Here is a 26127-nt window from a genome sequence, read left to right as displayed (position 1 = left end):
TAGAAATAAGCTATGATAATGACTCAAACATTGTTTTGAACAAACAGAATTACACGAGAAACCATTCTTGTGGCCTCTTGAACTACTAAAATTGATTCTAGATTACTTTTGGCTCCCTGCAAAAATTAGACTAATCTCCTAAATTTTGAATATTTGCCACTTGTGGAGGTGTTTCTTAAACTAGATGCACTGGGACAGCTTTGAGTTCCACTGGACTTCGTGTAGTTTCCCAGGAAATCTAATGATGGGGATAATACTCATGCCTAATATGTTGTAACTTGGGGAAAGAATGGTCCTAGAACAGGTGCCACAAGAATAGAGACCGTAGTACTTAGAAATGGTAGTTGTTTTTGTAAAATTGGTGGTCTGATATAATTGTTTTTCTCTTTCTAGTTGTCCAATCTGGAGATTCCACATCAAGGAGTGCAAGTGGAAGGTGATGGCTTCAGCCATGCAATTCGCTTATTAAAGTAAGCCCCTGTCATGTGTTTCACTTGGTGCCACATGTTGCAGTCACACTCTGAAAGCTGCTTCTCTTTCATGAGACAACATAAAGCAGTGTTCAGAACCTGTGGGTGTTGTGGATTTCTGCATAGAGTTACTAGGGTCTGGGGGAAGAGTCCCTTTAATCTATGGAGTGGCATTCCAGCATCACTTGGTTTTGTTTTTTGTTGTTTGTTTGTTTGTTTGTTTGTTTTGAGAGAGTCTTATTTTGTTGCTCATGTTGACTGGAGTGCAGTGGCACAATCTTGGCTCACTGCAGCCTCCCAACCTCTGCCTCCTATGTTCAAGCAATTCTCATGCCTCAGCCTCCCGAGTAGCTGGGACTACAGGTGCACACCACCACGCCTGGCTAGTTTTTGTGTATTTTTAATAGAGACGGGGTTTTGCCATGTTGACCAGGCTGGTCTCGAACTCCTGGCCTCAAGTGATCCACCCGCCTCGGCCTCCCAAAGTGTTGGGATTACAGGCATAAGCCACTGCACCTGGCCTCACTTGGTATTTTTGGATATCTTTTCTCTGCATTTCTTTGATTCATTCAGCAGATATACATTGAGTGTGACTGTGTGTCAGGCTTGAATTCTGACATCCCCTCAGAATGCTGTGGGTTCATAAAGCAGAGGAATATGGGCTAGTTCAGAAGTCAGGAAGAGTATCCCTGAGGAAGTACCAGTTACACTTGGACTGAAGGAGAGGTGAGAATTAGTCAGAGGAAAGTGGGGCAGAGGTAGTGGGAGGTCCTAACCAGAGGGATAACTGCTAATGTGAAGGCTTGGAGGGAAGAGAGAGCTTGGCATTTTGGTGCTGAAAGTAGTTCGGCATGGCAGGAGATGGGAGAAATGAGGCTGGAAATGTAAGCAGGAAGGGGTCAGATCCTTTAGGCCTATGTAAATGTCCTTCAACAATTTAGGCTTTATCCTAATGGCACTAAGAAGCTATCAGATGATTTTAAGCTAAAACTGACATCATTAGATAGGTGTTTTTGAAAGCTCAACCTGATAGCAATATGGAGAATAATTGAATGGGAACAAGACTAAAGTAATGAAACCAGTTGGTGAAGTGGTTCACATTAGAGTTGTTGGTAGCTCAGAGCAGAGTATGTTCCACAAGGAGTTAGGAGAGAAAATATTCATGAGTTATGATTAGATTGCTGTCGAAGGTGAGAAAGAGGGGAAAGTGGCAAAGATGATTCTTGGTTTTATCTTGGGCAAATGATGGATGGTGGCAGTGTTTTCTGAGATGAGGGACACCAAAGATGTGAGTTTGAACGGACTTTGCTAAGTTTAAGGTGCCTGAATACCCTTTGGGCAGGCAGAGATGTGTTTCAAGCTCAGGTAACAGATCTGGGAAGGAGAAGTAGATAAAGTCATCACCATGGTGTTAGTAACTGAGCTGGGGTAGTAAATTATATCACCAGGAAAGAGTATACAGAAGGAGATGGGCATAGGGCTTAGTTCTAATGGACAAAGGACGAGAAGCCAAAAGATGCTTAGAAGTAAAGCTAGTGTGGTACATGTGCTTTATAAAGTGACCCAGTATGGACTTGCAAAGCCAGAATACCATCTAAGAGATCAATCTTTTTGGTCCAGGAAACAGGTTTCTTTGCAAAGGAGGGGTACACTTTATTGTTTCCCAGATGTTGCTTAATGATATAAATTATATAAGCAATTTTTATTTATTGAATTCTTCTGTCTGCTAAGACATAGCAGCTCTGCAATTTGAGCCGTGGGGCTTTACCATTTGTTATCTAGGAATCTGTTTCTGTGGAAGGTAGATAGAGCTAGCAAATAGTGTCACATAACCCATGTGTCATTAGTGCTCACTTTAGATGCTACAGAATTGAAGAACTAGAATAGTTCCTCTTCCTGGCTGTCTAACACCATTTCTACAAAAACGTTTTCAGGAGAGAGAGAGAACTAGTCTTATAATGGAAATCAGTAGGAAACTGCAATACTTTCAATTGCATTTGGTTTTGAATTGCTTTGCCTTGAATATAGATTTTTTTCTCTTTTTACTCTTCTTGGCACCTGTAGATAAGTTGATAATGTTAACATTTGCATTCTATTCTCTTAGCTGTATTTGTCATGGTTTGTGAGATTTTAAAAATACCTTGTTCTCGGCAATTTTACAAGAGAAATTTCAGTCTCCTTTCTTCTTGAACTCAAGAGAATGCGTAAGAGTCCTACCTAGGAAGGAAGTACTTTATATTTTTTAGCTTCATTTTATAATAATTCTTAAAGTCTTTAATCTTGGCTTTTGTTTTCTTTATTTTAAAATGTAAAGGAAAATATACATAAATGGATATGTTAAAGATGACTGTCCAGTAAATGCTGTCCATTATTGGGGTAGGGTATAGAAGTGAAGAAGAAGAAAGTAAATAATAAATGTCTCAACATGATTTTATTAAAATCCTGTATAGATCTAATTAATATGGAATTGGACTCATGCATTTATTCTTTAGAAACTCTCGTAACAAGCTTTTAGTCCTGGATATATTAATATTGAATATGAATATGAGTTGATACTTCAAAGCTTTAAAATTGGCACACTTTCCTTCTCTTTGCCAGAAATACATTCTGTTCTTGTTCTACTTTATCTCCTTGAAAATTTGTTGAGCAGGCCTGCTTGATGCATCTCTGCAATCATAGTATCAAATGTATCGTAGTAAATGTCTTCGATTGCTATGGTTCATGGACCTGTTGCCTTGTGCAAATTCAAGAGCCTTGATCCTATAATCCAGATGAGGCTTGGGACACAAGTTTTGCGAGAGCAGCGTGCTCATGGTGCCTAGTTTTGAACGCTTTAGCAAACTTCCCACGTTCTCGTTGAACTCATGTCAAAGTCATGCGCAGTAGTAAAGGTCCTCTGGCCACACCCACGAGGGTTTTTCATTTCCTCCATTTTGTTTCTTTGCCTCCTGTAGCTTATGCTGATAATGCACAGGCACAGCTCCTTTTTTTGCAAGTTGTGCGGCCCAGCTTGTCCTTCATACACGTGTGCAATCTTTATAAAAACCTCTTCACTTTCCTTTTAGGCACACTCATGCTGCTTTTGCTAGCACTTTCAGCGATCTCCCTGGTTTTGCACCGCAGGGCCATAGTGGGGTTAATGATGTTTGTAAAAGCCCTCACGACAAAGCTGGCACACATCTGCCAGACCTTAAAAGACCATAGCCTGGCTCCTCAATTTGTTTAGTACTGAGAAGTACAGGAGAAAAGTTGGTTAGGAGCAGCTGTGTAAATCAGACATTTTTGAATTGGTAAAAATTTTCAGATTGGTTAATCCATTGTCCAGAAAATACCTTCCTCGGTTCGTAATTTTTGGCTACTATAATAGTATTTTGCAGTATTTTAAGTTTGTGACAATTTTGTTTGGTTTCCTTTTGGGGAACCTGGTTTGGGGTTGTTGTTTTTTTCCCCTCACATGATCATGCTGGGAAGATAAAAGTTACAGTTTATTTTTATTCATTCTGTGCCATTCATAACCTTAAAAGCAAGTAACTATTTTATGAGTTCTTTGAGGTAGAGCTCATTGTATCTGCATCACAGATTAAAGTGATATACAATGCACTTTCAGGGTTCCACTGTCCCTAAGAGCATAAATGGGAAAAGAGGCTTACACTGATGTTAGTTCTCACTTGAACACATACTGGCTTCTGTGCTTTCCTTTTCTAACTAGATAGATTTTGTGAAAAACCTGTTTTATTTGAAAGGAGGATAATGTACTGCATTTATATTTTCAAACTTGAGATTTAAAAATCTGTCTGAATTGGCAGCTTAATAACTCCTATGGGGAGGGCTATGTCCTGAGGGGTAAGGGCAGGCAAGTCCTCAGTATAACTGTCAAGTTGAAGAACAGATAGGTAGTTTATGCAATTTCTGTAATAACTACCCAAAATACAGTTGCACAAAATCTTTCTGGTAGTGATAAAAAGTATGTAGTGTGAAAGATTAACTTTTGAAAAACTTCAAAAGCTGTATATTGAAGAGGAGCTGTGATAGAAGTTTTAATTAGCACATGCAATCTGTTTTTTGCTCTCTTAAGTTGTTTATTCCAGGTCAGTGGTTCTCAACCCCAGGGCAGTTTTGCCCTGCAGGGGGCTTTTGGCAATGTCTGCAGATGTTTTTGATCATTAACTGAGAAGAGGGAGTAGGAAGTGCTACTGGCACCTAGTAGGTAGAGGCCTGGGCTGCACAAGACAGCCCCGTCACCCCGCAACAAAGGATTTTCCAGCCCCAAATGCCAATCCTGCTAAGACTGAGAAACTTTGTTATATTCTGAATTAAGGGGTCTGAACCAAGATTCCCTAATTCCAATTATATTTGTTTTTTTGCCTCAATATAGGTATTTATTATACCAAATCTGAGAATTAACCACCTTCTGTGTGAGTTAAAGGTTATATATAATTAAATAATCTCATTATTTCATCTCTTACTGAAATAACTCATGAATAGCTAAAATGTATTACCTCATAATGTTTTATGACCAATGAGATAGTTTGTAAAGCTGTAGAAGGAAAATGGATAGGTAGGTATTTTAAGACACCAGTCTACTACATTCCTCTTGTATATGTGATGTATGTGTGACAATATGTATGTTAAATGAGTTAACACATGTAAAGCTCTATGAAAATAAGAGTTACCTCTACAGAGGAGGAGGTGGCAAAGTGGGGATAATAAACCTGGAATTTTATCATGGTTATTCAGTCAGTGACCAAGATTTGGTTTTACTGCAAGGGAGAATTAACATACATGGGGCCAGGCTTGGTGGTGTGCACCTGTAATTCTAGCTACTCGGGAGCCTGAGGTGGGAGGATCGCTCAGGAGTTCAAGGCTAGCCTGGGCAACACAGCAAGACTCTATCTCTTAAAAAACAAAACATACGAATACCTGCTGTGTCAGCCACCATAAGCACTTTCATTTTCTTCATCAGTGACACATAAAGTAATTCTTCATCTCTATTTTGTAGTTGGGAAATTCAGAGACATTAAATGTGGCTGAGTCAGAGTTAGAATGTGGGTCTCTGACTCCAAGGCCCTTATTCTTTGTACTGTATGATCCTGTCTTCAAATAGTGGTTTTATAAGGATTTGGTCCCCTTAGCTTTTCCTTGAGGATGTTCTAGATAGATTTTCTAGAAAACCAGTATTCTTGATTTTCATTCTGTAGAATTGTAGTGTTTTTTAAATAACAAAATTATGAATAAAGACAAACATCACTGTTAAAATGAGAGTTCTAATCCATATTGATGTGAATGGAAATGGATTAAAATACTATTAATTGCTGTGAATTGCTTCCTTCCTTTGCAGAAGGTATCTAGAAGTGGAGTTTGAACTGAAGCTCTAATGTCATACCCTGTCTGTCATTGTGTACATTGCGCTTTGTCTGTGTAAAGTATACTTCATATGCTGTCTTTTATCACCAGAATTCCTCCCTGTAAGGGTATAAGTGAGGAAACCCAAAAGGCTCTGGACCGCTCTCTTCTTGATTGCACTTTCCGATTACAAGGTAGAAATAACCGCACTTGGGTAGCAGAGTTAGTGTTTGCAAATTGTCCACTTAATGGCACTTCTACCAGGGAGCAAGGTGAGATGTTTCACACATTTTGTCTTTGCATATTTCTGGATTTTTTTAGTATCAATTACTATTAATATTCTCTTTTAATCCTGTAGGACCATCCCGGCACGTTTACCTGACATATGAAAATCTGTTGTCTGAGCCTGTTGGTGGTAGAAAAGTGGTTGAAATGTTTCTTAATGACTGGAATAGCATTGCACGATTATATGAGTGTGTGTTGGAATTTGCACGTTCTCTACCAGGTACGTGTAGAGATAATCTCCTTTTTAAATAAATAAAAAAAAAGCCCTCACCCTTTTTTTAACTGAAGAAGTAAAACATGCACAGGGTTCTAAGCAAAAAAATCAGAAAGTGTATCTAATAAAACTTAAGTGTTCCTTTCACTTCAGACTTCAGTTTTCTTCCCCTAAAGACAACCACTGTTAAGTTTCTTTTGTTTGCAAAAATTTTACACACAGGTATACTGTATCATAATAATAGTGCTTATTTACTGTGTGCCATACAATATTATAAACAGTTTGCTTGTGTTAACAAATGAGTTATCTTCACAGTCTTCACAATCACAATCATGAGGGTGGGTATTATTCCTCATTTTACAGAAGAAAACAAGTTGCAGAGACTAAGAACTTTGCATAAAGTCCCATAGCTAGTGAGTGGCAGAGTTGGAATTGGAACCCTCTAACCACTATGCTAGACTGCTTCAGTATATCTCACCTACCCTTGCCCCCTTTTGTAGAAATGGAAGCATATTATCTATTTATGCTGTTGCTTTTTTTAAAAAACTAAATTACTTAACTAGAGACCTGTCTGGACATATAATATTGCCAAAATGCCCTCTTATTCAAATTTATATTTAAAAATTTTACATGTATAATATTAATCTCCTTTTTGTTTCCTTCTGTTTAGACATACCTGCTCATCTAAATATTTTCTCAGAAGTTCGTGTTTATAATTACCGAAAACTTATCTTGTGTTATGGAACCACCAAGGGAAGCTCAGTAAGTCTGATTAAAATGCTGAAGTTCCTGTCTTATGAATCTTTTAAAAATCAAGAATTAACGTGAAAATCACCTTAATATAAGTAAGAACTCAAGTGAAAGTTAGGGATAAAATGGTAAATTTTAAATGCTTTGTGGCTATAAATATAGTAAACCATAATGCATAACTCTTTAAAATTGAACACAAAAATAATACCCTGTGATGGGGTATATAATCTTGAAGCAATTTGGACAAGGTAATGTACTGATGGTGTTTGTATTTTTTTCTTCACTGATTACAAATTTGCTTGGCAATGTGATTATTGTAAGGAAAATTGTGTATGAGTGGTTATAACAATATGGTATGTTTTTGCTTTTGGTCACATGAATGTTAACATTGTTTCATCTTATCTTAATCTTGAAGTATTTCCTGTAACCTATAGTTCTTTATTTTTTTCCCACCTCATATGTAAAGTCCTAGAAATGTAGTATAAAAATGCAGCCAGCTGGTTTCTCTCTAGACTTCTACGTCAAGTAATGTCAGGTTACTTGAGCTTTTTAAAATCAATTAACCAAGTGTATCTAGGTCCAGAGTGGCGCCTTTTCCCTTTATGACAGTGCTCCTTAGTTAATGGTACCAAGAGTGTGACTCTTCTTCAGTTCAAGAGAAAAACGAAAAGAAACACTAATGATAATTTTCAAGTAAAGTTTAATAAAGTTGTTTTAGCGCCTTTCTGTTTTATTTAGTAAAAGAGGACTAACACATGGTCAGGGAATGTACTGTTCGATATTAACAGCACATCTGGAGTTCGAATCCAGTCTTATTTTATTGCTTGTTTTCCAAAAAAAAATCCATTTAGATTTTTGGCGTTTTGCCTTACTTTTAACATTTTTTTCTCCTACTTGAATCTGTTACTTTCTCAGTTTCTGAAACATGTAATCTTTTTTATTTAGATTAGTATCCAATGGAATTCAATCCATCAAAAATTCCACATTTCTTTGGGAACTGTTGGCCCAAACTCAGGTTGTAGTAACTGTCACAATACCATTCTCCATCAGCTTCAAGAAATGTTCAACAAAACACCAAATGTGGTTCAGTTATTACAGGTAATTAAGTTTATTTTCTGTCTAAAAATAAGACTTAGTATGCCAGCCGTGCTGGTTCACACCTGTAATCCCAACACTTTGGGAGGCTGAGGCGAAAGGATTGCTTGTGCTCAGGAGTTCAAGACCAGCTTGGGCAATGTGGCAAAACCCTGTCTCTACAAAAATACAAAAATTAGTCAGGTGTGGCGATGCACGCCTGTAGTCGCAGCTACTTGGGAGGCTGAAGTGGGAGAATCACCTGAGCCTGGGGAGGTCAAGGCTGCAGTGAGCCGTGATTGTGCCACTGTACTCCAGCCTGGGTGTCAGAATGAGACCCTGTCTCAAAAAACAAACAAACAAAAAACAGCATTTAGTGTCTCAGGCAAAACTCTTCAAAAGATCATGGGGACTTGTCTTTAATGACTAAGGCTGATAACTTTAGTCTTTATATCTTGAACACTTCTTTGAGAATTTTCTTTGATTCGACATGGACCCAGTGATCTAGTTTGCATTCTCTTCAAGGGGAAGTTTTATGGAATGTGCCAGAAGGACGTTGTCTCATTTTTGACAGTTATACACTGAAAATTCTGAGGTTTTAACATTTGTACAGAAACTGGCTCCTCTCACTGTGTTTGTTCCTTATAGGTACTGTTTGATACTCAGGCTCCATTAAATGCCATCAACAAACTCCCCACTGTGCCGATGTTGGGCTTGACCCAGAGAACCAACACTGCCTACCAGTGCTTCTCCATTCTGCCACAGTCGTCCACCCACATCAGACTGGCCTTCAGGAACATGTATTGCATTGATATATACTGCCGGAGTCGAGGTGTTGTGGCAATACGGGATGGTGCCTATAGTCTTTTTGATAACAGCAAACTAGTTGAAGGTTTCTATCCTGCACCAGGACTAAAGGTAACAGACTTTAGTGTTATAACGTGAGTAAACATAAAAATTATCTCTAAAATAGTTTCTTTGAGGGGGAAATAATGGGGAAAAGCAAAAAATTCCTGTTTAAATTTAGTAAGTAGCAGTGTTAATTCGTCATCTCTATAATGTCATTCTGAAGGAGCTAGAAGTTCTGATAAAGTGCTGTGCTTATGTGTATGAGATGATGAAAAGTATTTTTCTTTATATTCTTACCTTCTGATCAGCAGGGTGAAGATACTAAAAGCAGTTGTATTTGGTCTTTGGAACTTTAAAAGTAGTTTTTATCATTGATTTTTGAAAAGGTTTGGTCATCAATTCTACTGTGATGCTTATTTATTTATGAGACAGAGTCTCACTCTGTCACCCAGGCTGGAGTGCAGCACCATGATCTTGGCTCACTGCAACTTCAGCCATGTGGGTTCAAGTGACTCTCCTGCCTCAGCCTCCCCAGTAGCTGAGGTTATAGGCATGCACCACCACACCTGGCTAATTTTTGTATTTTTAGTAGAGATGGGGTTTCACTATGTTGGCCTGGCTGGTCTGGAACTCCTGACCTCAGGTGATCCACCTGCCTCAGCCTCCCAAAGTGCTGGGATTACAGGCGTGATGTAATCTGTGCCTGGCCTGATGCATTTTAAAAATGTAAGGTCCTGGACCCTCCCAAAGTGCTAGGATCACAGTAACCTGTGCCTGGCCTGATGCTGTTTAAAAATGTAAGGTCCTGGACCACAACTGCCAGAGTGGTTAACTGATGTGATAGCTCAGTTGTATGTGTTTTTAGTCTAGAGTCAAATAAATCTAAAAGGCTTGATTTGTAAAATAGTCTCCTGCAACCCACTCTTGTCATTTTCTTGCTCTCCAGATGCCCTGTTTTCAATTCTTATATAGCTGATTCTCTTGGTATTTATATCTTTATCTCTAAGTAGAATGCCTACATTGCTATTTGTTTACTTTTTGGTTGAGGGCATTATCTGATTCTCACAGTGGAAGATGAGTATTCTTTTTTCTATTTTTTTTTTTTTTTTTCTGTTTTTCTTTTCTTTTCTTTTTTTTTTTTGGAGACAGGGTCTCGTTCTGTCCTCCAGGCTGGAGTGCAGTGGCATGATCATGGCTCACTGCAGCCTCAACCACCATGGCTAAATCCATCCTCCCACCTCAGCTTCCCCAGTAGCTGGGACCACACCCAGATAATTTTTGTATTTTTTGTAGAGATGGGGTTTCGTCATGTTGCCCAGGCTTTAATTCTTATTAAATTCTTTTTTATGTGTGCCTTCCCCCTTCCAGGCTGCTCTCAGTGCATAAACACATTTGTCTTTCCTCCTATCTTTGTAACATAGTTAGGTAGCAATTTTGATTAGATTATTTTTCAGCATTTGCACTGTTATGAATATGTAAGTGCTGCTGCAACCAAGCTTACTGTGATTATTTTTCCTGTCTTGCTCAACATTTTATTTTATTGGGAATTATTAATTGGGTCTTTTTTGGTTTCGCTTTCTCTGTAGTACCTATCACTAATTAACCTTAAACTCTCCCCTAGTTATGTAATTCCTTTTAGTATGTTCAAACATATCAAGATAACTTACTGATTTCATCTTGAAGAAATCTCTTCAATAGGCCTCTGACCTGCTCCAATTTGGACTGGTAGCAGTCTGGGCCTTGTACACGGTGTTCACTTAGGAATCTGCAAAAGGATGAAAGGGGAGATTCCTTCATTTCTCTTTTATGTTGCACATTGCATGCCTTGTGTGGTGGGCGCCTTTTTTTTTTCTTGGTTTACTTCATTGTTTTGATTACTGGGAGAAGGCACATGGGGGGTGGGGAATTAATTTGAAATCACATATGCCTGAAAGCATCTTTAGTTTACCCTCATCTAACTGAAGTGGCTAGATAAAGAACTCTAGGTTGCAATCATTTTCTGTAAAAATTTTGAAGGTACTACTTCATTGTCTCCTAGCTTCCATTGTGACTATTGAGATGTGTAATGAGTTCACACTATTGAACATTATGTGACTTGAGTGGGCTCTTTCAGTCTGAAAACTTAATATCCTTTTGCTTTGGGAAATTTCCTTGCACTATTTCTTGGTTCATCTCCGTTGTTTTCTCTGTTAGCTCGTTCAGGTACTCCTAATGTTCTGATGCTAGGCATTGTGGACTTGTCCTCCAATTTTCTTATTTCTTCTGGTTTTTTGCCTCTTGTTTCTAGGAGATACCTCACTTTTTTCCTCTAATCCCTCTATTTTTTATTTCTACCAATATTTTATTTTGGCCATTCTTTAAACATTTTTTTCAGAAGGTCTTTTTTTGTTTCCAAATGTTCATTTTAAACATTCTATTATATGGCAACATTACTTTTTCTTTTTATCCTACATAATCTCTATTTTATTCACCTTGCTTTTGTGTGTATGGGGTGTGGTATTGATTTCTTTTATATTAGTGTCTTTCCTCAAATGTTAAGTGATTCTTAAGTCTCTGCTCTTATTTAAAGGTAAGACTTATTGACTGTGGTCTTCATTGCAGGATGATCTCCTTGGGCCATTTCTTTGGGAAACTCCCGATATCAGTAGCTTTAGGTCTTTTTGTTGGGCTGTTGTGAGTACCAAGACAGGAATATCCAACTCTTCTGCATAGATGGTATGCATCTGGCTCTCAATATTGGGAAAGTCAAATGAGAAAATGAGTATTCTCAAATTTATGTAGACTTTGATCCCCATTTTTTATATAGTAGTCCTTCTCTGAGTTGGTCTTTGGCATCCCTCAAGTCAGAGATCCTCCTCCAGGGCGGAAGAGATCAACCGAGCTCAGTGAGAATAGCAGAGGATCTGGGAGGGTCTAAGTGTCTCTTAGACTTTCACTTAGTCCTTCTGTTATTAGTCCTACTTTTATCCCCACTTCCAGAGGTACCCATATTAGTCCATTTTCACACTGCTGTAAAGATAGTACCCAAGACTGGGTAATTTATAAAGGAAAGAGGTTTGGTTGACTCACAGTTCCACAAGCTTAACAGAAAGAACGGCTAGGGGGCCTCAGGAAATTTACAATCGTGGTGGAAGGTAAAGGGGAGGCAAGCATGCCTTACGTGGCTGCAGGTGAGAAGCGCGAGAGCAGGGGAAACTTCTACTTATAAAACGATCAGATCTGGTGAGAACTCACTATCACAACAGCATGGGGGGAACTGTCCCCATAATCCAATCAATCGGTCCCTCTCTCAACACATGGGGATTACAATTCAATTACAATTCAAGATGAGATTTGCATGGGGACACAGAGCCAAACCATATCAGTGCCTGATACTGCCAGTTCCAAAGTGTCTCGGAGATCTGGATGGAAATAGCTTGCTTCTTGGCTTTTCCCACGGCTTACTTAGGATACAACTTTCTCACATTGGATGGTTCTAGTTGTTACTCAGCCATCTGCTTTGCAGCTTCCCGGATGTATTGCTGTTTCTTCTCTTCTCCCATTCTTTTTGTCTTTGTTACTTATTGCTTCAAAAAAAATTTTCCAGTAGTTTTAGTGGGGAAAGAATGCAATGTGTGTTGTGAGCCCATCATCTTTAATTAAAAGTAGACTGTGGACTTCTTTTTTGAGACAGGGTCTCACTCTGTTGCCCAGGCTGGAGCGCAGTGGTGGGATCACGGCTCACTGCAGCCTCAACTTCCCGGGCTCAAGCAGTCCTCCCATCTCAGCCTCCCTAGTAGCTGGATCCACAGGTGTGCACCACCATGCCTTGCTGATTTTTCTATTTTTTGTAGAGATGAGGTTTTGCCATTATTGCCGAGGTTGGTCTCACAAGGGATCCTCCCACTTTGGCCTCCCAAAGTGCTGGGATTATAGGCATGAGCCACCGTGCTCAGCCCATTATGGACTTTTAATAGCTCTCTAGTGATTCTGATAAGCTTATGATTCAAATATATGTATATTTGAATACTGGGGTTGTGAGGAGTGTTAAAGAGAATCTGTGCTTGAAACACAAACTCTGATAGCTTTGCTCAGTTTTGACAATATGTAAAACAAGGCTGTCCCACTCTTAATGGTTCAAGATTAATCATATAACAAAGGAAAAAATTGGATCGTTTCTTACTCAGTTTTCCTTTCATATTTTCTAGTTTAAAAAGTAAGAGTGCTCACTAGCTGGGAAATTTTCCAAGTCATTGAAGTTATGGCCAATATGCTTTTCATTTTTTACCCCCATTTCTGGATTAGAAGTTAATAAGAAAATATTATGATCTGATGGTAAGAGGTGCCAGGATGTACTTCTTTCTTCAACTTTTTGCTCACACAATATTTCTTAGTCGATATGACTTTTTTTTTAGATGCTGTTTTTGTTAACTGTTTTCCTCAGTTTCCCGCTTCAAAACTAACAATATTTCTTCTAGGTTGTCCTAGTAACGATCTTCAAGGATCAACATGCTGTGTTTCTGTTTAAATATTCTAAATAATTTAAAATATTTTACTAATAATGTTAGGTAAAATAATCTAAATTTTACCTGTTTATATCCATAGACGTTCCTGAATATGTTTGTTGACAGCAATCAGGATGCTAGAAGAAGGTCTGTAAATGAGGACGATAATCCCCCTTCTCCTATAGGAGGAGATATGATGGATTCTTTAATATCGCAGCTCCAGCCACCACCCCAGCAACAGGTAATATCTAGCCAAAATTCCACGTGGTATCACATTTCTGTAACTTCGCAGGTTCTATAGGTGTCAAGACTTCATTGAAAGACAAGGAGGTCCTTGGTGGGCCCGAGATGCCCAGGAAATATTTATGAAATAAAGAGTTGCAGAAGGAGGTGAGGAGGAGACTTCCAGTGACAAGAAATGAGTAGTGTTGGAAACAGCATTAATCTCAGATCGTTCACACACTTAAAATAATGTTACATGATTCCAGGGATGAAAATATCATCTGCAGGATCTGAGATCTTTGAGAGAGTTTCCTCACCTTGTCTTGAAGGACAGATGTTATTAAAGTAGAGCACAGTGGACTAAACGTCTGGCGATGTTCCGTAGGGACTCCTACAGAGAGCAGGTGGACAAATTTTCAGGGTTCTGTCCTCAGACCATTTGGATAAGCCACATTATAGAACCATAAGAGCTTTTAGTTCTGTCCTGTCACCTTCACATGTCTGAGAGTTGAACAGGCCCCTAAGCTAGCCATTGTTCTCTCACTGACCCTCCTGAAACAGAAGGTGAACAGTGATCATTTAGCCCTTCAACAGTCCTGTGTGACTCCCTAGTCTGGAAAATCCTCAATGGGGCTGTAGACTCTGGGCCAGAGTCTTCAGGGGCTTCATTTTTAGTTGTATATGAGCACACAGCCTGTAGGCAAGGCTCTTTGGCACATCCTTTATTTTTGGTTTACAAAATAGCTCACTGCTTCTCACCCAGAAGCTTTCATGAATAGCATTTTTGAAACCAGCATTGTGCAGAGAATCCTCTTAGCTTATTTTATTGCTTAGCTTCTGGTCTAGCTACTTAGTGACTACAACTTTCCAGTGCTTAAATCTTTGAAAAAGTACTAGATTCTTACTAGAAGGAGGGTTTTGTGGAAGCTGTATTGTTCTTGGCAGCTATTTAGGGTTACTTGCCTTCTCACTGTTTCCCTTCTTGGCCTTCATGTAGAACAGGGAAGATCGGTAAAGGCCTGTGCGAATGTCTCTGTGTAGCCGAGGTGCGGGGCTCTTGTGACAGACATTGACTCAGATGAGATACTAGCCCTCTGAAGATGCTGGGCCACCATGGGAGAGAAGTACCTTGGCCCAGCGGATATCAGAGCAGCTTTTTTCTTGTGGAAGCCACTTTCTTGCATTTTCAATCTTTCCTGTACCTGATACGGAGCAGGATGAGCCACATCCTTTGGGGGAAAGAAGTAACTGAGATGGGCTGGCTGATGACCATGGCTGTAGCAGGGCCAATGTTATAGGGGGAATGGAGGGAGAATGTGGTCCATTATTCTCTCCCTCTCCCAAAATAAGTTGTTCATTGGCCCCTCTATAATGATTTTTTTTTTTTTTTTTTTTTTTTTTGAGATGGAGTTTCGCTCTTGTTGCCCAGGCTGGAGTGCAATGGCGTGATCGCAGCTCACCACAACTTCCGCCTCCCAGGTTCAAGTGATTCTCCTGCCTCAGCCTCCTGAGTAGCTGGGACTACAGGCACGCATCACCATACCTGGCTAATTTTGTATTTTTAGTAGAGAGGGGGTTTCTCCATATTGGTCAGGCTGGTCTCGAACTCCCGACCTCAGGTGATCTGCCCGCCTTGGCCTCCCAAAGTGCTTTTGTTACTGAAAAAATCATAATTTGACACAGTGAGAGCCTGCAGCGCTAGTTTATTAGATATTCTGATTTGGCTAAGAGCAATATACACTCAGTAGCATTTCATACTGAACATGAGATTTCTAAGTAGGAAAATAGTTGCAGGCTAAGACAGAAGGATTAGAAGTGGGTAGATTGGCCAAAGGTTAGGATATTCTAGAAAAGTTAGAATGATTTGTCACTTTGGGAAAACTTGAGGAATTTTCTGCCTTTTCTTGCTCTGTATTCAACCTATAGGTAGAGCTTTTTTGTTTTGCTTTTAAGTTAAAAAGTTTGACAATACCAAGTCAGAATCCTTTTAAAAGAATATTCATCTGCCATGGTTAAATGTCTTTAGTCGGTGGCTTTGGCTTTACGTACCTCCTTAAAGATTGAGCCTTTTATTGAGCAGTTTCAGTTTTCAGTTTTTTTCTGTTTATCAGATATCTGTGCTATGCTTCTATTTGTAAACTGTTCATCTCCCTGATAAGACAGTTGTGAGAAAAAAATGTTCATAAAGGGATTCATGTACATTTTACTTGATGTTAGCAGGTAGTTTTTCTTCTTTTATATAAATTGCAGTTTTAGTGCATAAGCTAGTCCATGAGAAAGGAAAGGAAGAAAATATAAAAGTTTATGAATATCATAGTTTTAATTAACAAGTTAGTATGGCTTACATCTCCAAACATAAAGGTACATTCTACATTATTGGATAAAACAGTATGGGCAAATATATGATTTTGTAGCTTGTGAGTTAGCCTGAATTCTATAATTTCTTTAAGATAGCTTAGAAAGAATCAATAAAAAAAAAAAGTAGACAATCTGGTTTTAAAAGTAGATAAAAGATTCAAGTCATTTCACATAATAGGATGTCCAAGTGGCCAATGAGCACCGAAAAGGTATTCAAACATTATTTGCCATCACAGAAATACAAATTAAAGCTACAATGAGATAACACTCCACACCCACAAAAATGGTTTTAAGAAAAAAATTGATAATTATTTCCAACATTTGATATTGGAACAACTGAAACTGAAACAGCTGAAACTGAAACAGGAACAACTGAAACTCTCGTTTGCCACTAGAAAATATGTAAAATGTTACAACTACCTTGTGATAGTGATAAAGATGAGTAAAGGTCAGGCTGAGCTACCACATTTCATTGATACTAAATGCCACCAAATGTAAGATGCATCAGTTTTTATCTACTGCTCAGAAAGAAAAAACACTGCCAGTTAAACTAACATCCCATAAATGGAAAGACACACCCTGATTTTAGAGACGTTAAAGTGTGGGGGGAAAATGTCTTAGAATCAATGAAATGGTAGATAAATAATAGAGATAAATCAGTTATATGCTAGATAGAAAATGAGCAAAAAACCTCTTGAGGGATAGCATTGCAAGATCGGGAAAGAGGATGTTGCTATTTTAAAACATTTCGAAAGTCGAGGTTTATAAAGACTTGTGTTGGTGATGTGTGTGTATTTTGCACACTTTTATACTTCATGTTTCCTGTTTGGTAACCAACAAAGTGTGTAAATATTAACACTGTAGCTATAATTAGTGAAAGCCACACTCTTATGCTTCATGCAGTTGGCCATTTTACCAACATTTAATTTTCTTCTTTTCAGCCGTTTCCAAAGCAGCCAGGAACATCAGGTGCTTATCCTCTTACTTCACCCCCTACATCTTATCATAGCACAGTCAATCAGTCTCCCTCTATGATGCACACACAGTCTCCAGGTAAGATATTACTTACTCTCTTGTCATGTTCAACTTTCAAATCCAAAATACACACACACACCCCACATTGAGAAGCACTGTGCATCTAGCCTCAGGCTTCAGAGAGAATTCCCTTTCTAGTCTATGACTAGATAGTTGTCACTCATTTATTATGGAAGGTTTGTGAAGTCTGTGTCCAGGCTTGGGAGCACTTTAAAAGGTTTAAATTAATGTCACCCAGAGCCAGACTCACAGCACAACTCCAGGGGGTGCTAATCACAACGTGATCTGTGTTACAGGTTGACAGACCCTAAGGCCTATGAGCCAAATCCTCCTGTCACCTGTTTTTGTAAATAAAGTTTCATTGGAATGAAGCCACACTTGTTTATATAATGTCTATGGCTGCTTTCCTGCTACAACAGCCCTTTACAGAAAAAGTTTGCTAAGCCATGGAATAGGTGAAGGGTGGCCTGCCCCCAAGCTCCAGAGTTAGGCAGTGCACAGTCTGCTTGTCCAGACATAATGGCTTTGTTGGCAGCCCTATGAAGTGCACCGTAAAAGTGCTTGAGAATGCCAAATTTTTGCTTTTAACTGAATGATTCAGTGGTATCTCTTGAGCACTTGCTCTGTGTCAAATGCTGCCTGGTGCTGAAGATTTAGCAGTGAACCAGATACCAGCCCTGCTCTTGAGCTTATCATCTAGCAAGGAAGCTAGGTCATCAGATTTATTGGGGAGAATGACCCGTTGCCTACTAGGTCCTAGTAATGTTTCCAGAGCATAATGATGGTTTTTTCAAAGAAAGTTTTAGCATAAAAGATGTGATATGTAATATAGGATGTAAAATATAAGAAATTAAATGATTTTTAAAAGCATGTGTAATAAAACCTTTTATCTACTGTAAATATATCAGTCCACTGAACTAAAGAATACATTAAGTAGTTTTGTACCAGTTGAAGGCATTCGGGCTTATCAGAAAACAGGACAAACAAAACTACGTTAAATCCTGATTTTTAAGGAACAAACCCAACAAATACATCTGGTTTTAAGTTTTCACTTTGAAAAGCAGAATTTGCAGTGCATACTTTTCTCCTTTATAAAATACAAAAATTCTTACAGATATGTATATGTGTGTCTGTATATGAGAAATTTGTATTGACCAGATAATCTGTTAATCTGCAGGTGGGAGATGTAGTGACATCACTTATTCAATAGCTAATTCCATTTGTAAAATGAGAATAATATAAAACCTTTTCCATAGAGATGTTGTGAGAATTGAATGAAATAGTTCATATAAAGTGTTTAGCCTGGGGCGTGGTACATGACAAATGCCTCTTTGACCAGTCCATTGTAATCTGTCTTGTTGCCCAGATTGGGCTGCTCGACATCCCGTATTGCCTAGGCACTCGCACCCTGGCAGATCCCACCTCCACCGTGTCTCACACTTAGCCACTCATGTTGCTCTTCACATTACTTCAGTGGTGTCGTTTTAAAAAAATAGATCCTCATTTTTAAAATCTTTAAATTCACTTTTATTTGGGGGGTGGGGTGTACTTCCTCTGCTTGGATTCCTAGATAAACAGTCTTCATCTATAATGCCAAGTATGATGAGTGTTACAAAAAGGGTCACTTGGGCTTCTGAAAGAGCATTCGATAAGGGGGGTTCGATTGTTTCTTTCTTGAGAATGTGTTGTTTGCCTCCCTCCTTTCAACACTGGTTAAGCTGAGACTTGAAGGGTCAGAGTTACCCAGGTGCAGGGACATGGACGAGGAGGATATCTCAGGCAGACTGTGCAGGGTGTGTGGAGTCTGAACTCCCAGAAGATGGTAGACTCTTCCAAATGGCTGGTATGTGCAGAGACAAGGTGCTGTTAACAATTTTGGCCTTTATTGTATGGGTAAATAGGAAGCCATTGTTGGATTTTAATCTGGGTTAAATTTGTACTACTGAAAGTGATAAGAGTGGTGGACGGGCAGATTTCACAGAGAAAGGAGGAGGGAGTTCTCTTGAACCTGTTGATTTTGCAAGTCCCCAGAGATTACTAAGTCAAGATGTCCAGTAGGCAGTTAGCTGTATGAGCCTATGGCTCATCAGAGATGGTTGGACCACAGATGAAGACTTGGAAGTTGTTGTTGTCATGTCTAGGGTCATTGAAGCCCAAGTGGGTGGTTGAGTCAATCCCTAGGAATACCAGTGGTCAGTGGGGAAGTAGCAACTATGGAGGAAGTAGACAAAACAGGAGAAACAGGATTGTAGAACCCCAGGGGAGTGTGTTTCTAGGATAGGAGTTGACATTGTTTTTATATAATAGGAAGGGAAAAATATTTTGAAATAATTATAGTAGTAGACAAGCATATAGTGCTTACTATGTGCCAAGCCCTATTCTAAGCACTTTACCCGTTTAATCCTCACAGCAAACCTGTGGTGTAGGTCCTGTTATTATTCCCATTTTATGGAGGAAAACTGAGACATGGAGAAGTTAGGTCACTTGTCCCGATCATACAGCTAAATAAGTAAACATAAACACTTAAAGGTTAGTCAAGTTGATCAACATACTGATTGAAAGTAAGACAGTGCTTTAGGTATTACAGAACACAAAAATATGAAATTATCTCACATAGTACAGTCCCCCCTTCTTATTGCTCTCCAAGGTTTTAGTTGCCTGAGGTCAACTGAGGACCAAAAATGGGCAAGTATAGTACAATAAGATATTTAGAGACAGAGAGATACCATATTCACATAACTTTTATTATAATCTACTGCTAAGAGTGTTCTATTTTACTGTTATTGTTAATTTTTTACTGTGCTTAATTTGTTAATTAAACTTTATCATATATGTGTATAGGAAAAAAACAGGTTTCAATACTATCTGAGGTTTCAGGCATCCACTGGGGGTCTTGGAACATATCCCCTGTGGATAAGGCGGGGACTGCTATAGTAGAGAATTTGAAACATGCTGATATTAAAGGTAATTATGATAATGTAGCAAGTGTTTAAATGTTGCATTTATTCATAGTTTTGGTAGCCATAGTTCACCCTTTCATAATCCTAAATTAAAACTAGTCCTGTGGCTTTAAATAAGTTAATGTTTCCCTGTTTTTTATATCTCCAATCTCAGTCTCTCCATAAGTCTAGTATTTTATTTTCTTTTTTCTTTTCTTTCTTTCTTTTTTTTTTTTTTTTTGGAGACAGAGTCTTGCTCTGTTGTCCAGGCTAGAATGCAATGGCGTGATCTCAGCTTGCTGCATCCTCTGCCTTCTGGGTTCAAGTGATTCTCCTGCCTCAGCCTCCTGAGTAGCTGGGATTACAGGCACGTGCCACTGTGTCTGGCTAATGTTTGTATTTTTAGTAGAGACAGGGTTTCGCCATGTTGGCCAGGCTAGTCTCAAACTCCTGACCTCAAGTGAACCACCCGCCTCACCCTCCCAAAGTGCTGGGATTACAGGCGTGAGCCACCACACCCAGCCTTAGTATTGTATTTTCTAGCTGTCTATTCGGCATCATTTCCATGTAATGTCTGGTAGATACCTGCAACTCAGCATGGCCGAAACTAACCTCTGGATCCCTTCACTGCCCCAGTGCTCCTCTTCCCACAGACACCCCAGCTCAGTAAATGGCAGGCCCTTCCTTCCTGCTACTTGGGCCGAAGCTCTTCGAGTCATGCTGGACGTCTCTCATACCCATGTTCGGTCATATACCAAATACTGTCAGCTTGATTTTTAGAATTTACCCAGAATCCAACCACTTTTCACTACCATAGTCTGTCACCTTTACCCAAGCCACTAGTCCTCTCTCACCTGAATTATTGCAGTCGTTTCTAACTGGTTTTCCTGTCCCTACCCCTACCCTTGCTCTATAGTCTGTCCCACAGCAGCTAGAGTGATCCTTCAGGGACAGAAGTTCGTCCATGATTTCCGCTCCAAACTCTGCATTGGATTCCCACTCATTCAGGGTAAACCCTAAGTCCTTAGAGTGGCCCACAAGTCCCCATGTGATCTGGGACCCACCCCTCTTCCTCCAACCTCTCTGGTGTCCTCTCTTCCCACTGCCCCCCTCGTTCACTCTGTTCTTGCCACACTGGCTTCCTCCCTGTTATTTATAACTGCTTCCACCTTTGGGGCATTTGCACTAGCTCTCTGTTTGGCTGGAATATCTCATCCCCTGGGTATCCTCATGCCTTATCCTTCACTTTCTTCACGTCTCGGCTCACATGCCCCCTTCCTTAGAGAGGTCTTTTCTGATTGCTGTATGTAAGGAACAATACCCACCTCCTTCACTACACAATATTGTCCCCTTACCCTGTTGTATTTTTTTCCATAGCACTTACCTGACAGATACTTGTCTTTCTCATTCTATTAGAATATAAGCTTTGTGAGGGCAGGAATTTTTGTCTCTTTTGTTAACTGCTGTGTCCCCAATGCCTAAAACAGTGCTTGGCATGAAGTTGGCATTCAGGCCTTCTTGTTGAATGAACGAGTAACTGAATAAAAAGTACACCGGATTTTTTTTTTAATTAGTCAATATAAGAGCTAGAATTTGGGCCCATGGAATTGAACACTCTCTTTCGATAATGAAATCTTGCCAGTTTTTCTCTGTGTTATATATATGGGAGCTATACTACTTGTTTCTTTAGTTTGTAGGGAGATTTTTAACTTGGGGTCCTTGGACAGGACATAAAATGTGTCCTGCAAGATTATCTGTAATTATTTTCCTTTATTAGGAAATCTGCATGCTGCCAGCTCCCCCAGTGGGGCTTTGAGAGCCCCATCACCAGCGTCATTTGTTCCAACTCCTCCCCCATCCTCGCATGGAATCTCAATAGGACCAGGGGCCAGTTTTGCTAGTCCACATGGTGAGTCCGTAAATGGAAATCGATATAGCATAAGAGCTTGATGTGAAAATAATTTTTGTTGAGTAAATTTTTCATTGCAAAATTAATACTTGTTTATTGAGGAAGTAGCAAAAATATTGCTCAAGCAAAAAGAATATCAAATTTATCTAATCCCACCACACAGAGATAACAAGCAGTGAGTTTGTCTCTGCCTTGGACTCTCCCTTGCTGTCTCTGTTGCTCTGCCTTGCCCTTCCTGTCACACATGCCCTGCTTGCCTGCCCTCTCATGTTTCTGCCATTCTCACTTGCTCTCTACCCAGCTGCTTGTCTCCCCCCTCAAATACCTGCCCTTGCCCCCGACAATGGGTACCCTAACATATGAATTGTTTTGAGACTTGAATTTTTTAACTTTTTAACTCAAAAATTTTATTTTAAATTGATTCAACTAGATAAAAAATAGAACAAGTAGTCAGTGAAATGTTTCCTTTTTATTCCACCAACCACCTAGTTCCTCTTCCCAGAAACATGTAGATATTCTTACAGAGCTGTTTTATGCATACACAAGCAAATACATGCAAGTGTTCTTTCCCCTCTCCTTTACACACACGACAGCATACTTTACAGTGTTCAGTGCCTTTTTTTCACTTAATAGATCATGAGTATGATACCATAGAACATAAACAGGTTCCTCAGTTTTTAAGCTGTGTAGCACCTGGGATTTTAGTTTACTATTAATATTTGTGGGAATATTTCTGTTATTAAAAACTCCACATCATCATACCATATGGCGTAATAATATCCCCTTGTCTGGGCATACCATGACTTAACTGCTCTTCTATTGTTATATGTTTAGAATGTTTCCATTTTTTCACAATTAAAAATGGTGCCATCTGTGCTCATATCCATGATTATTTCCTTAAGTAAGTTCCAGAAGTGGAATTGTTGTATCAAGGGATTTGAGAAATTCTAAAGCTTTCGAGACATATAACTGCTCATCTGAAAGGCTGTACCGTTTCCCATACCATCATACAAGAATGTCTGTTATCCTGCATCATCGCCAGCAGGGAGTATTACGTATTTTAAAGACCCTGGCCATTTTCATAGGTGAAAAATGGTATCTTATTGTTTAATGTATTTCTTTATTAGTGAAGAAAATTGAACCCTTTTTTGGTTGGTCTTTGGTTTTTTTGTTTTTGTTTTGTTTTGCTTTTTGAGACAGTCTCACTCTGTTACCCAGGCTGGAGTGCAGTGGTGCAGTCTCAGTGCACTGCAACCTCGGCTTCTCAAGTTCAAGTGATCCTCCTGCCTGAACCTCCTCCCCAGCAAAGTAGCTGGGACTACAGATGTGCACCACCACGCCTGGCTAGTTTTTGTGTTTTTTTGTAGAGATGGGGTTTTGCCGTGTTTCCCAGGCTGGTCTCGAACTCCTGGACTCAAGCAATCCACCCACCTCAGCCTTCCAAAGTGCTGGGATTACAAGTGTGAGCCACCGTGCCTGGCCGGTCTTTGGTGTTTCTTATTTTATACCTCCCAGTTATATATGCTTTGCCTATGTTCTTGTGTTTTTTCTTGCCCATTTGTAAGACCTAAGTAAAGACCATTTACTCTCTGACATATACATGGTAAAAATATTTTTTCAGTTTGTCATTTGGTTACAGAGGGATATAATAATATGTTGAAGATATCTGGAGGATGAAATTTATTTATTTTTTATTTTTGAATATCTTCGTAGATACCAATGGAGGATGAAATTTAAATATCAAATTGTTCAGGAAGTCACTGCTTTCAAAACTTGAGTCTTGGTTCATTTCTTAGTCAACGTAGCCTAAATAAAGAATATGGAAAATTTCCTTCTCCTCATTCTACTTGGAGTAGAATGAAAATATAGTTTGTCAAAGTTGGTTTAAAAAATATAATATTTCTGCCTTTAAAAGAACTCTGAGATTGTTTGCTTAATATTTTAATGCATATAGTAGCATACATTGTTACATATTACATACATTGAAGCTTGTGTGAAGGTAAATTTTATCGTCTCTTAATCTTTATATTTTTCTAATTTTTGTATCATGTTAAAAAGTACCTTACACAAAATAGAGATTCAGGCATGACATGTTAACACACATCAAGCTTCAGTGAAACATCTTATTGGAAGAAAAAATAAAATTATTACTATGTAAAGATTTGAATGCTGTCAAATAATTTTCAGTTATTAAAATATAGGTTTTGAGAATCATTTGTTTACCTTTTTTATAGGAACTCTTGACCCTAGTTCCCCGTACACTATGGTGTCACCAAGTGGACGAGCAGGGAACTGGCCAGGATCTCCTCAAGTGTCCGGCCCCTCACCAGCAGCACGCATGCCTGGAATGTCACCAGCCAACCCCTCACTACATTCTCCAGTTCCAGATGCTTCTCATTCCCCTCGAGCTGGAACAAGTGAGTATATCAACATTTTTATGTTCTTTTTTAGTATAACCCAAAGTGACCTATTTTGTTGCATCCTCACATTTGAAAGTCATGACCTACTTTTTGAGAGAGGATACTTAAAGGATATTACAAAGGATGCAGATGAAGAGATGCATAAAGGGAGTGGAGTTTCCATGCCCTCTGTGAGCCTCCACATGTTTGGCTATCTGGAAGTTCTCCAAACTCTGTCCTTTTGGGTTTTTATGGAAGCTTCATCACGTAGGCATTCTTGATTAAATCACTGGCCACTGGTGATCAACTTTGGGATGGGGCTGAAACTACCAACCCTGTAATCGTGCCTTGTCTTTCCTGTGATCAGCCCCCTTCCTGAAGCTACCTAAGGGCTGCCAGCCATCAGCCATCTCATTAGCATACAAAAGGACACTTAACCACTTTGAAGATTCCAAAAATTTTAGGATTTGTATGCCAGGAGCTAGGACAAAGAGCAAATATATATTTCACAATATCACACATAATAACAGAGAAGAGAATTGTACACATTTATTGGTTAGCTTTTGCTACATAACATTTAGTGGCTTAAAACAATATATGATTGTTATATATTGGTTCACAATTCTGCAGGTTGGCAGTTTAGGCTAAGCACAGCTGAGTGATTCCTTCAGACTCTGCTGGGCAGCTCACGCATATGTCTGTAGTCAGCTGCTGGGTTGGTTTGGGACTAGCTGATCTAAGATGGCCTCAGATGGCAAGGTTTCTCTCTGCTTTGTGTGGTTTCACACTTGATCTGAGGCTTGTTCACATGGTGACTCAACAGGATTTTAAGGCAGGGAGTAGAAGCTGAGGCCTACAACTAGCCCAGTGTCACTTCCACCACATTCTGTTGGTCAGAAGCAAGTCACTAAGCCAGCCAGGTTTCAGGTGGAGAAATAGAGTCCACCCCTTAAAGGGGTTGCTGCAAAGTCACATTGCAAGGGGCCTGGATACAAGAAGGAGAAAAATAGTGGCCGTTTTTGCTAACAGGTTGTTAATATATGATTGTTACACCACAAGGAGTAACTAAAACAGTACAGAATGATTTAGAACATCAAAGATTTATGATGAAAGCAAAACAGGAAGCAGTGAGATAGTATGTATTTGTAAATGACATAACATGTTTTCCTTCCCAAAAGGTTCTCAGACAATGCCAACAAACATGCCTCCACCTCGTAAACTACCTCAGCGCTCTTGGGCGGCATCCATACCTACCATCCTCACTCACAGTGCCTTGAACATTTTACTGCTGCCCTCTCCAACTCCGGGCCTTGTGCCCGGCCTGGCAGGTAGTTACCTTTGTTCTCCACTTGAGAGATTCCTTGGATCAGTCATCATGAGACGACATCTTCAAAGAATTATTCAACAAGAAACGGTATGGGTACCTAGTGACCTTCTAAGTGGTAATTGTTAAGGGTAAAATGCTAAATTGTCCTGCAGGATAGGATCTGAACTAACGTGACATTCCTTCACCTTCCCTCCTTTAACAAGCTTGTTAGAATTATGCTTTTCACCCTAACCTGGCATTAAAAATGGACTCCATTATTTTCCATTCTATGTTAACATATTTCTGCATTATACAGTTTGCTGTGCTGTGGTTTCTATGTTATGTGGCTAACATGGACCTGGAGATAGGTTTCTACAGCACACAGGACCGGTGCGCACAGGATCTGGCCTTGCAGAGAATAGCATACCAGTAATTATTTGCCTTCTGGAGTGCCCGTGCGGGCAAGCTGATTTTGACTCTGAGTCTTTAT

The 26127-nt window shown here is 39.4% G+C and overlaps 1 protein-coding gene across 3 annotated transcripts in view; it reads left to right on the top strand.

The window, feature by feature from the left end:
- Positions 1 to 26127, top strand: part of MED14 (mediator complex subunit 14) — an 87983-nt gene that overhangs the window by 47703 nt on the left and 14153 nt on the right. The window contains exons 16-27 of one of the 3 annotated variants that reach the window (XM_032756744.2): positions 394 to 470; positions 5925 to 6085; positions 6172 to 6318; positions 6983 to 7074; positions 8008 to 8160; positions 8785 to 9054; positions 13570 to 13710; positions 16991 to 17102; positions 20940 to 21032; positions 21801 to 21932; positions 24167 to 24349; positions 25510 to 25745. In XM_032756744.2, coding sequence (XP_032612635.1) covers positions 394 to 470; positions 5925 to 6085; positions 6172 to 6318; positions 6983 to 7074; positions 8008 to 8160; positions 8785 to 9054; positions 13570 to 13710; positions 16991 to 17102; positions 20940 to 21032; positions 21801 to 21932; positions 24167 to 24349; positions 25510 to 25745 — 1797 coding nt within the window. The remainder of the gene's footprint in view (positions 1 to 393; positions 471 to 5924; positions 6086 to 6171; positions 6319 to 6982; positions 7075 to 8007; positions 8161 to 8784; positions 9055 to 13569; positions 13711 to 16990; positions 17103 to 20939; positions 21033 to 21800; positions 21933 to 24166; positions 24350 to 25509; positions 25746 to 26127) is intronic. The other 2 variants (XM_032756745.2, XM_032756746.2) reach the window with 2 other exon arrangements.

This window comes from Hylobates moloch, unplaced genomic scaffold (genome assembly GCF_009828535.3).
Source record: "Hylobates moloch isolate HMO894 unplaced genomic scaffold, HMol_V3 SCAFFOLD_7, whole genome shotgun sequence".
In the NCBI taxonomy this organism is placed as follows: Eukaryota; Metazoa; Chordata; class Mammalia; order Primates; family Hylobatidae; genus Hylobates; species Hylobates moloch.
Note: the sequence above shows the minus strand (reverse complement) of the source record. Positions and strands in the feature narration are given on the sequence as shown.